The following is an 11,833-nucleotide window of genomic DNA, read 5'->3' on the forward strand; positions in this document are numbered from 1 at the left end:
TCAGATGGAACAAGAATCCTGGTTCTGATCAGAACCAGGATCCTGGATCCAGGATCTGATCAGAACCAGGATCTGGTTTGGGCTCTGTGGAGTCTCTCCACAGGGGTTCCCTTAGTTTTCTGAGCTCTAACTGCAGGAACTTTTCGCGGAGAGGTTTTCCCTCCACAGAACTTTGGTTCTGATCGGGTCGGTTTCCTCTAGAACCTGAGGACAGACTGTGAGACTCGGAACCTGAAGGAAAACATCGCAGCTCTGCCAGTCATTGGACTGTTTCGTTTTTGAACGGACCATTGAGCAGCAGGCAGTCCGGCGGTGTTTCTGGTCCGGGTGGAAACATCAGTGGTGTGTTTCAATCAGATGCGAGTGGCAGCAAAGGCAGATGGTTCTGTGCTGATCAGGTGAGGAAGCAGGTGAGTTCTGAACGGAACCATGAGGTCAGAACCTTTTTATAGCCATTACCTCAAGAGGGTTACTGAAGCTCAAACGGACTTCACGTTGTTAGCTTTACGCTAAACTGGTAGCGAGCTTTTATTCTCTAAGTGTAGTAAATCCTTCGGTTCGGTTCGGTACGCTGGGCTGTTCTGTAGAGGTCAGGTCCGGTCCTCTGAGTCGAAGCAGAGTCTCGGTTCGGCTGTAACGCGCTGCGAGAGGTCAATTACAACACAGCAGGACTGTTGGATGGCCGCCGGGTGGCGCAGAGCAGCGCTCGCCATGGTCGCCATGTTGGTCGGGTCAAGCGCCTGCCGCTCCTAAACTGAAATAAACCCCAACCCTGTATGGATTTAAATTTATAAATCTGTATTTTAATCTAATTCCATTTCTTCCACTACACCAGCACAGGCTGATGTCAATGCCTGCTGTTGTTTCTGCCGCATTTACACGGAAACTAATCAGTGACCTGCAGCCTGATGGCTGCATGTTCTGTTAATGTTCTCCCAGAGAACGAGAGAAAAACATGAGAAATATTCATATTTTCTCTAATGTTGTTCACATTCTCATTCTTTTCATATTGTACTTTCCCCTCATTTTCTATCATTCTCCAGCAGGGAACCGTCGGCCATGTTGGGAGTGAGGCGCATCCTCCGTGGAGGCGGTGGCGTCCTGCTGTGTCTCCATCGGACGGCCCAGTACCTGTATCCCAGTGGACCTGAGCGGGTTCTGGCCCGGTCCCTGTCCCGGACTCCGTACTCGTCCCGGGCCGCGCTGAAGCTGCGGACCCGGTTGGGGGTGACGGTGCTGGTCGGGGCTGGTTTCCTCGGCGCGTGGTGGTGGGTGGAGCAGGAGAAGCAGCAGCTGCGGCGGCGGCAGCGGGTGGAGCAGCTCCGGACGGTGGCTCTGGGTCAGGGGACGTTCAGCCTGGTGGATCATACGGGCCGCCGCCGGACCAAGCAGGACTTCCTGGGCCGCTGGGTCCTCCTTTACTTCGGTTTCACACACTGCCCCGATATCTGCCCCGACGAGCTAGACAAGCTGAGCGCCGTGGTGTCGGCGCTGGACCGGGACCCGGACCTGCCGCGCCTGCAGCCGCTCTTCATCACCGTAGACCCGGAGCGGGACGACGTGTCGGCGCTGGCCCGCTACGTCCGGGACTTCCACCCGCGGCTGGTGGGGCTAACCGGCACGCCGGAAGAGGTGCAGCACGCGGGGCGGGACTTCCGGGTGTACGCCAGCGCGGGGCCGAAGGACGAGGACGGAGACTACATCGTGGACCACAGCGTGCTGCTGTACCTGGTTAGTCCGGACGGGCTCTTTCTGGACTATTACAACCGAACCAAGAGCCCGGAGCAGGTCGCCGACAGCATCCGGAACCACATCCGGAACCACGTCCCGCTGTAGGACCGTCTCCATGCAAACCAGCGGCTCTTCAGCAGGAAGGGACACGATCAGATTATTTGAGAATCAGGTTCAATAAAACTACTTTCTGCCAAAAGTGTGAATATTTTATTTCATTAGGGAGAAACAGGAGCCGGTCCAGCTGGCCCTTCAGAACCGGGCCCATCAGAACCGGGCCCATCAGCTGGAGTCCGCCAGCGTCTTGAAGCGGTCCGCGGCTCGCTGCGTGCTCAGCAGCGTCAGACACATGGAGTCCACGCTGTCCTCCAGGCCCGCAGCACTGTCCACCTCCACCGAGTAGTCGTTGGCCTGCAGGCGACACAGCCAGGGTTAAAGGTCAACTCATAACCACAGCAAAGTGGGGGACTAAAACATAATGAATCAAAATCTGAACAGGAGCAAAGAATCAAAGATGAAACATCTTGATGTGACCTCTGACCTGCCACTGTTAACAAAACCTGTTGCTATGACAACATTATTTCTGTTTCCAACAGGATAAAGTAAAATTTACATTTTGAGTCTGAACAATAAATCAGATGATTTATTGTATGTAATGTACAGAACCCGGCTCTGGTTCTGGTTCTGGTTCTGGTGGGTTTCCTTACAAACCTGTTAATCTGCTTTGAATAATGAATTGAGCTGAACGACAACCAGATGGGGGAGCAGGAGGAAGAGGAGCAGCAGGAGGAAGAGGAGCAGGAGGAAGAGGAGCAGGAGGAAGAGGAGCAGCAGGAGGAAGAGGAGCAGGAGGAAGAGGAGCAGGAGGAAGAGGAGCAGGAGGAGGAAGAGGAGCAGGAGGAGGAAGAGGAGCAGGAGGAAGAGGAGCAGGAGAGGAAGAGGAGCAGGAGGAAGAGGAGCAGGAGGAGGAAGAGGAGCAGCAGGAGGAAGAGGAGCAGCAGGAGGAAGAGGAGCAGCAGGAGGAAGAGCAGCAGGAGGAAGAGGAGCAGCAGGAGGAAGAGGAGGAGCAGGAGGAAGAGGAGCAGCAGGAGGAAGAGGAGGAGCAGGAGGAAGAGGAGCAGCAGGAGGAAGAGGAGCAGCAGGAGGAAGAGGAGGAGCAGGAGGAAGAGGAGCAGCAGGAGGAAGAGGAGCAGCAGGAGGAAGAGGAGCAGGAGGAAGAGGAGCAGCAGGAGGAAGAGGAGCAGCAGGAGGAAGAGGAGCAGCAGGAGGAAGAGGAGCAGGAGGAAGAGGAGCAGCAGGAGGAAGAGGAGGAGCAGGAGGAAGAGGAGCAGCAGGAGGAAGAGGAGCAGCAGGAGGAAGAGGAGGAGCAGGAGGAAGAGGAGCAGGAGGAAGAGGAGCAGCAGGAGGAAGAGGAGCAGCAGGAGGAAGAGGAGGAGCAGGAGGAAGAGGAGCAGCAGGAGGAAGAGGAGCAGCAGGAGGAAGAGGAGCAGCAGGAGGAAGAGGAGCAGGAGGAGGAAGAGGAGCAGGAGGAAGAGGAGCAGCAGGAGGAAGAGGAGCAGGTTTACCAGCTGCAGTGACGCCAGCAGCAGCTTGCAGGCCTCCATGTTGTCCAAACCGCGGACGATGGAGGCGAAGGAGCGCCTGCAGCCGACGGCGCCCAGCTGGGCGACGATCCGCTCTCCATAGGCGTGGATGTCGAACGGAGGTCGGTCCTCCTGGAAAACAGAGCGGTGAGCGGCGGCCCGGAAGCGGGCCGGAACCGGGCCGGAACCGGGAGCATCCCGGTCTCACCTGCAGCGCCAGCTCAGGGCGGATCTTGTCCTCCCAGTCCCTGACCCGGCGGGACAGAGCCGATTCCTGGGTGTAGCCCTGGCTGTGCACCACCAGCTGCTCCTGAACGCACCACACAGAGCGTCAGGCGGTCCGGGTCAGGCGGTCCGGTCCGGGTCTTACGAGTCACTTACCACACGCAGCTTCACCAGCTCTTCATATGTCGGGTCGCGCTGAGCTTCTGCTGGAGGACAAGAACACGAACCTGACGACCTCCAGTCCACTACAGCTCTACTGAAGGTCGCCTGGAGGTCACGTACCTGGGGTCGGAGTCCGGTTCTCTGAACACGGCAGGAAGGCCGTCCAGCTCACCGTCCGAGTCGTCTGAGTCTCCGCCTGTTGGAGGACGAAGCAGAGGGATGAACCTGCTGCTGGGTCTGGGGTCAGAGGTCACTGGTCAGCTACTGCTAACGGCTCAGACGACCTCATTGAACGCAGCAGAGAACTGGATCAGAACCGGAGATACTGACCCAGGAGCTCAGCAGGTGTGATGTCATCCACTGGCCCCGCCTCCTCCAGCTGCAGAAAGGTTCTTCGGAGCTCCTCCTCTGTCATGACGACGCCCTTTGACACCAGACAGTTACTCAGCAACAGGAAGTACAGTCAAGAACTTCCTGTTAATTCACCGACTTATTGATGCATTTTTTTCCTTTACAAGAAAAGCTCACACCGATTAGAAACTGGAAACCAGTGGAGAGTGACCAGGGGCCTGCCGCACTAAACAGTTTGCAGTTTTCACACTGAGACTTGACGAAGGAGAAATTTCTACCATCAGACCTGAAAGGAAGCAGAGCAGAACCGGTACCAGTACCAGTACCTGCTTCAAGTTCTGCTCAGAACCACAGGATGATCAGTCTGGATCAATCTAAACGCCAATAAACCAGCAGATCAATACGATCTCTGATCAATGGCTCCACAGATCCTCAGGTAGCAGCTCATATAGGCAGCTATTGATATACCTGAGATTATCGATCAGCTTCAGTAATCAAAGCTATCGATCAGCCCTGGTTTCTCTTGAATAAATGATTCATAGATTCATTCAGACGAATCGTTTAGTCTTTATTTCCATGTTGTGATGTTTTCACATCTTTATTTGATTGTCTTTATTTTGTGTTGGCTTATTGTCTGAGGATAAATCGGTTCAGTTTCATCGTTTAAACTCTCAAATATCAAAGTTCAGATAGTTTCTGTGGCTGCAGGTCAAAAGTTATCAAGCCACTTTTTCACCGCACCTTCATTTTCATCCATGCTGTTCTGCGTGAAATATGGCGCCGCTTTATAAACGAGGCCCAGAACCGGTCCATTCAGACAAACCTCGTTTCTCGTCCAGCAGAACTGCTTCCTGCTGGACAGGAAACAGTTGGACAGACAGGAAGTAGCCGGCGGTCCATCTGCTGGACTCACCAGCGTCCTGTAGAGCGTCCTCTGTCTCCGGACTTTGTCCCTCAGGGTCCTCAGGTAGAGGTAGTTGAGGTCTGAAAAATCACAGAGCGTCAACCAAGCATGGTGGTTCTGGTTCTGACCCAGACCCGTCAGGCAGTCCCGGCGCACCTGGAAAGCTGGGTCCGACCTTCAGCTTGGGTTCTGGGGCTGGACTGCAACAGAAAGACGGGTCAGTCAGCAGAACATACAGGGAGGACCGGCCGGTCGCAGAAACTCACAGGCTCCTCGGAACCAGGACCGGAAGTCCTGGAGAACCGACCGCTTCCTCTTCCTCTTCCCCCCGTCATCCAGACCGTCAGGAACCCGGTAGCACCGCCCTGAGGAAGAGGAGGAAGAGGTATCAGAAGTCATGCTTAGGCGACGAAGCATCAGAACTGGGTCGGTCCGGGAATCACCTGGTGTGAGGGGCCGGTCTCCTCCAGGGCGGTGTACGGGTCATGGGGGTCCAGTTGCTCACCTGGAACACCTGAGAGTCAGCCTGAGGAAGAGGAGCGGCGTGATGAAGGTGAAATGGCTCTTACAGCAGCTGGAGGCTCTCCTCTTCCTCCTGCCGCCCGCCACGCCCCCCCCATCCAGAACCATGCAGAACCCGTCTTCAGGAGGCCGTCCGACCGAGACCTGTTTGCCGACGATGTGCTCCTCCTGGTCCGGTTCCAGGTCCATTCCTCTGCACAGGAAGGAAGCCCTCTGCAGCTTCATCGGGGTCAAAGGTCACCGCAGATTCAGCTGCAGGAGGGAACAGAAGGTCAGGTCATCTCTGACCAGCAGGGGGAGCCGGCGCAGAGCAGCAGCCTACCTGCAGCCGACTGGTCCACCAGGAACCTGGAGGCTGGAGCTGATTGGAGCATCAGAACGATGAGGTCATCAGGTCCCGGAAGGAACAGGTTGACCCGGAAGTCTTTTGGCTGCACAGCACCTCCCCCCCGATGCTGGGAGGCGGAGGCAGGGGGACATGAGACACAGCCGAGGGCAAGGGGACAGGAGACATGAGGCGGGGAAAACCTGATGAGAGGCAGCTTGTTCTTCTCCTGAGTCTCAGGAGGAATCAGGGCCTCTGGAGGCAGAGGAACCACACTGATGTCCTGCAGGGGACAAGAAACACACTGAGGACAGCAGACACGGCGAGGATAGGAGACACGCAGAGGACAGGACACTCACCGTGTGAGACTCCGTCCGAAGGGGTGTGGCTGACTCGTCCAGCTCCAGAGGAGTGAACTACAGCAGAGAGAAGCACTGCCTACATTACCCAGAATGCTCAGCACCCTGTCACAGCTAGCTTCTTGTTCTCACCACAGCCAGATCCTCAGCTTCCTGCTCTGTCTGGTCTGCTGCTGCCCCCTGCTGGGCCACCCCCCTCCCGGCTGCGCCTGGAGAGACACCAGAACCAGAACTAGAACCAGAACCAAGGTGCCTCCAGAACCAGAACCCGACCTTCTGGACCCTCAGGCTGCCCTGCTCACTTCTTGTTGTCGCTGATGAACTCCAGAGTCTGGAACACCAGGCTGTGGAGCAGCTCCACCTGCAACAGCAGACAGGAAGCCGTGACTCCACATGACCCCGCCCATGCAATGACGTCACGCTGAACACGCCCCTCCCACCTTTTTGCTGTAGATGCAGGTGGAGCCCTGGATGAGCAGCGCAGCTTCAGCAAAATTCAGCCTTGTTCTCCCTCCATCAAAGGTGATGCACATTTCATCCAGCTGCAGCCAGGTACAGAGGTGGACAGAGGTCAAAGGCCATAGAGACCACGTGAGATTTCTACGTGACAGGAAGCTCACCTCCTCCAGGTAGTCGTTAAGCTCCGACGCCACATCGATCTCCCAGTTCTTGGTGAGCTCTCTGATTGGCTGCAGCAGGTGGGCGTACCTGCTCTCTGTGGACTCCATGACAACTGGAGGGACGGACAGGTGAGACGGCATTCTGGGCCAGAACCAAGAACCTAAGACCATTTGGGTCGTCGCTAAAGCCAATGAACCGGTTAAACCAAAAGTTCTCTATAACTGAGCAGAACCAACATGGATCCACATCCGGAACCAGAACAACCAATGAACCTCTATGGAGCGGTTTTGAACGGGTAAACAGCTGGATCTGGATCCAAAGAAGCTGGTCTGATCAGGAGGACTAATAATATGCAATAGAGGTCGGAACCACTCCAGAACCCGGACGAAGCTGAAGTTGGTTCCAATTCGAGAAATGGCTAAAGGGCGATTCCACCTAATTATTCTCTACTTTCCGCACCTTTAAACAACTCTAGTAAAAACTGCAACCAAGTCAACCTGGACTGGATTATTCTGCTCTAGGAGCAGATTATTTAAATCCATGTTCGGATTTGTGAAACTTCAATAAAGTTCGGATTACTATTCACACTTGTTCCAAACTCAGTTCTAATTCAAAACCACTTCATTAATCCCAAAGGGAAATGAAATGTTGGAAGAAATGTCTTTAATTCTTCAGAGTTAGCAGCTGCTGATGTCCTGCTGCTACTGGAGCAGAATAATCCTCGATCAGAATAATCCAGTCCAGGTTGATCTCGGTGTTGCAGTTTTTACTAGAGTTGGTTCCGTTTATTATTCATAGCATTGATTTAAACTTGAATAAAATGTTGAAAATTAAAAACCTAGCTGAACCAATCCCAGGCCGAACACATTCGACAACCCGACCGACAACAACCACAGCGTCTATGGTCCTCGGTCCGGTTCGGTTCGCCCAAAGTGAAACTGAAAATCCAAAAGCTGACAAAATATAAACGGAGTCTGGCTAGGCATCAGACTGCACAGCTGGAAACAGGTCACTTTACCAATGTGATGACGTTAACTCGTTTCAACGTCATTAACGGCACCAACATGCTTCAATTAACTCATGATAAACGGAATATTTCAGATTATTTTACTCAAATGAGACTCACCGATCAGATCGAAGCTCACTGTCAATCAACCAACACTCAAACAACCCGCGCTTAATTTTTTTCTTCTATGGTTTATAGCGCTATTACTCAACGCGCTGCCACCTGCAGGTGAACCACTGCATTACTTACAAAAACAAACAAGGGCTCCTTTGTCAGTAACGCTGTTGCCAGTAAAATATTTTATACAAAACTATTTGTTTGATTTCCCATTTTAAGTTTCAGACTGTCTTGAAAAAATTAAAACACCTAAGAAAAGTCTTAATCTGTTTTAATTTTTATTAAATATATTTAATGAATCACGGGTAAGGTGATTATTGGTTCCTGAAGCTTCTCTGTGCTGTTCGGTTTGTCTTGGACTAAAGGGCAGCAGAAACAGCTCTTCACTGAATAATTAAAATGGTAAACAATGTGGAGGGAAAACTATGAGAAAGATATTAAATCAGAAAAACTAGATGTGATGTGGCTTTGTGGCCACAGGATGGCAGCATTTTGTCAGAAAGCCTCAGAAAGACAGGAAGTAGTTTTTACATTACGGGTCTGGAAATAAGATAATAAATTGTTTATATTTCGTTTGGAGCCAGTTTTACTATGTCAAGATTATTTATTAATATAGCCTATTTATAAATAGGCCTATTTATTTTGGCCTATTCAAGTTTTTCTATTACATTAATATCCGTTTTTATATTTTCATTATATTGTATTTTTTATATTTTTTGACTGTAGCCCCGCCCCCTCCGTCTGTCTGGCCCCGCCCTCTTACTGTGAGCGGAAGCAGCTGGAGTTATAAATATTTCTCCTCCTTTATGCAGAACCCTCCTCTTCCTCCTGACCAGTTGCTGCTCTGATGTGGAACCAGCAATTGGGCCGAGTCGGTTCTTCTTTTCAGCGGGGGATGAAGCCAGATTCTGGGTTTGAGTGGGTCATCCTCCGGGTCCAGTTTGGGTTCTGCTGCCAGGATGAACCTGAGTGAAGATGAAGCAGTGATGATGGCTGTCTCTGCTCCATGGACAGTCCAGATCTGAGTCACTACCAAAACCAGAACCAGGAGAGCCTCCTGTTAAAATCTGTTTATGAGTCAGAATCATAACCGGATCTGAACAGAACCAGTGAGCAGAACCTTGAGGTTGATTAGTAGCTCCTAGGGCAACCTGTTTAATATTTAATATCCAGGTGGGCCATCCAGCCACAGTGGACAGAAGTCTGGGAATTAAATGGCTCAACAGCTTGCCATACAGGGAACACAACAGGAACCAACACTTTGAATCATCATCTCTGATCCAGAACCGGAACCAGAACCAGGTCACATTCAGAAACAAGATCATTCAAAGTTTTTTCTGGTTTCTACAGTTAGAGTTCTGATTCTGATCAGGTTCTGGTTCTGATCAGGTTCTGATTCTGAACAGCTGATCCCTGTTGACACTCACCGTTGCCATGACAACGAGCCACTAATGTGCATCGTCATCTCAGAGAACTTCGTCAGAACCTTTCAGAGGTTCTGGTTCTGACTCGTGTTCCGGGCTGCTTGAATAAGTTTGGCCGGGTCACCTGCTGAGGCGTTTCCATGGCAACGTGCAGCTCTGGTACCAGACCAGCCGGTCCCGGTTCTACAGGCTCTGACCAGGTCCAATCAGGAAACGAATGAGGAAGCAGCAGGAATCCATCAGAACACGGCGATCCCAGAGGCCCAGTCGGGCCGGGCCGGGCAGAACCAGAACAGAACATGAATCACTGTCGGAAACCCGGCCCATTAATACGGCTCGGTTCCATCTGACAGCTCTGCAGCAGAACCGGGCCTACAGAAGGTTCAGATGGATGGCGGCCTGGTTCTGGTTTGGTTTACCTGAACTGCATCAGCTGCTGCTGACCCGGTCATCAGAAAGTTCTGGCTCCATCTGTCCGGACCATGGCAGGGTTCTGTTTCTGAACCGAGAGGTCCCTGCAACCAGGCCGTCCGGACCGACAGCCCACCTGCAGCTGGACAAACACCTCTGACCAATCAGGGACCAGGACGGGGCGTCTGTGTGCGTGCATGTGTGTGTGTGTGTGTGTGCGTGTGTGTGTGCGTGTGTGTGTGCATGTGTGTGTGTGTGTGTGTGTGCGTGCGTGCGTGCGTGTGTGTGTGTGCGTGTGTGTGTGTGTGTGTGTGTGTGTGTGTGTGTGTGATGGAGGCAGCATCTCCTGGGATGATCCTGATCACCTCCATCTGTCAGGTACAGCAGAGGATCATGGGAGTGTGTGATGTCACACTGAGATGTTAATGAAGTCGCTCAGTCTGGTTCCTTGCTGTTCTGGGTCGGAGAGAAGTCCACAGAACCAGAGCTGCTCTGAGTCCGACTGCATTACTGCTGCTACTTCTGTAACCTCTGTGCTGTCAGAGGTCAGAGGTCAGAGATGGTTCACCTACTTTGAAGCCTGAGCTGTCATTCACAGAGGGTCAGTGGTCAAAAGTCAAGGGTCAGTTCATCTGGCCTCATGTCATTAAAACTTGGATATGAGGCCAGAACCACCCAATGGTTCTGGTTCGGATGAAGATTCTGGTTCTGATCTATTTTGGTCCAAACTCTTAAAATATCCTGATAGCCACTGCAGCTAAAAACAGATCAGAGAGTCTAGAAATAGAACTGAGTTGCAGATGTACTGAGAGGAGGGCGGACCGGTTCTGCTCAGAGGCAGCACCGACCCGTTGGGTTCTGCTAAATATCGAAGCAGCTTTGTCCACCAGGGCGTTCATGAACCAAACGGACCAGAAGGTTCTGCTGGGAGACAGAAAATAAACGTTGAATATCAGAAATTTGGAATCCATGTTGAAGCCTGATATTGAATGATATTGATGATATTGAATTCTTACGAAAGCCTCTGTATTTAAAATATTTTTAAAAAGGTAGATATGTGATATCCTACCTTTTGGATATCCTATTAGTATAGGGCGCCGGTGTCCCGCAACTTTTAGATGTGCCTCTGCTGCACCACACCTGAATAGAATAATTAGCTCATTAGCAAGGCTCTGGAGAACTGATCTACACAGGAGGTCATTTAGCCATTTCATTCCTGTGTTTTGTATCTGTGGGACATCAAAAAACTGCAGGACACCTTGAGGACTGGAGTTTGACACCCCTGGTAAAGGGTATCCAGTTGGTAGCACAGTTGCCTTGCAGCCAGAAGGTCCTGGGTTCGATTCCAGGTCTTTCTGCATGGTGGGTTCTCTTTGCATCTCTAGCTTCCCACAGTCTCTAAATTCTCCCTAGATGTGAGTGTGTGTGGTTGTTAGTCCTTTCTGTCTCTGAGTTGTCCTGCGACAGTAAGGGGTTAGGGTTACCACTGCAACAGCAGCAAGGAACTGTCAGGAGTCGTTCATCAGCCGGACGCTGCAGTGAAGCTGTCAGAGGGCCAGAACCAGGACCAGAGTTGGAACAGCTGCAGGAGGGATCAGGTAGCATCCATGACCTGATGATGGACATCCCAGCTGTTTCTGAAGGGAAAAACTTCAGGCCTTCTACTGGTGGAACTGGGCCATCAGACTGGTTTCCTTCACTCGAGGGAAACGCAGCGGCCGGTCCGTCCTTCTGTCTGCCGACCTCATGTTGAGAACCGCTGCTGTTTCTGAAACATTGCAGTCCAAACTGAGACGCGCACGGAGCACACTAGAGTCACAGGAACGCGCAGCTCCAGGGACCAATAATGAAACTAATCACGCAGCACGTCAGAGGTTTCTCCCGGCGCCTGACGCGGGCTGCATGGCGGGCTCCCCCTTCTCCCGATTAGAGGGGACTCTCTGGCTCCGCCCACCGGGTGGAGAGGAGAGCGAGTTTCCGCCTCTCCTCTCCAGCAGCACCTGTGTGACCGCAGATCGAGCCGCTGCGGCTTCTTCTCCAGTTTATCTGCATAGGTTCGGTTCTGTTCGGACTTTCTCCTCTCCCCGCAGGG

General features: G+C 52.3%; 2 protein-coding genes across 5 annotated transcripts; one reads left to right on the plus strand and one right to left on the minus strand.

The window, feature by feature from the left end:
* Positions 1–304: 304 nt before the first annotated feature.
* On the plus strand, positions 305–1,930 carry LOC129351959 (protein SCO2 homolog, mitochondrial). 4 transcript variants are annotated; one of them, XM_055020819.1, is made up of 2 exons: positions 305–398; positions 1,044–1,930. In XM_055020819.1, the coding sequence occupies exons 1-2, from the start codon at positions 358–360 to the stop codon at positions 1,834–1,836; spliced, it is 834 nt and encodes a 277-aa protein (XP_054876794.1). In that variant the 5' UTR covers positions 305–357; the 3' UTR covers positions 1,837–1,930. The 4 variants fall into 4 exon arrangements, with proteins under 4 accessions (XP_054876794.1, XP_054876796.1, XP_054876797.1 ...); XM_055020821.1 differs by having other exon boundaries at positions 313–410; XM_055020822.1 differs by having other exon boundaries at positions 313–410; positions 1,047–1,930.
* Positions 1,922–7,897, minus strand: ncaph2 (non-SMC condensin II complex, subunit H2). Its single transcript, XM_055020823.1, is given in 23 exon segments — positions 1,922–2,142; positions 3,297–3,446; positions 3,523–3,624; positions 3,696–3,744; positions 3,828–3,897; positions 4,032–4,125; positions 4,966–5,036; positions 5,113–5,156; positions 5,219–5,321; positions 5,400–5,426; positions 5,429–5,446; positions 5,449–5,461; positions 5,526–5,544; positions 5,594–5,668; positions 5,670–5,730; positions 5,801–5,908; positions 5,911–5,933; positions 6,007–6,086; positions 6,163–6,219; positions 6,295–6,358; positions 6,453–6,523; positions 6,603–6,704; positions 6,783–7,897. Coding segments are annotated over 23 exon segments (1,701 nt in total). The 5' UTR covers positions 6,954–7,897; the 3' UTR covers positions 1,922–2,013.
* Positions 7,898–11,833: the final 3,936 nt, after the last annotated feature.

The sequence above is a fragment of the Poeciliopsis prolifica genome, unplaced genomic scaffold (genome assembly GCF_027474105.1).
Source record: "Poeciliopsis prolifica strain line A6 unplaced genomic scaffold, Auburn_PproV2 SCAFFOLD070, whole genome shotgun sequence".
NCBI lineage: Eukaryota > Metazoa > Chordata > Actinopteri > Cyprinodontiformes > Poeciliidae > Poeciliopsis > Poeciliopsis prolifica.

Bases quoted from the DNA above. Each gene is read 5' to 3' on its own strand.
- LOC129351959 (XM_055020819.1), top strand. From the start codon at position 358: ATGCGAGTGGCAGCAAAGGCAGATGGTTCTGTGCTGATCAG. The intron at 399-1,043 runs GTGAGGAAGCAG...ATCATTCTCCAG, and splicing joins GATGGTTCTGTGCTGATCAG to CAGGGAACCGTCGGCCATGT.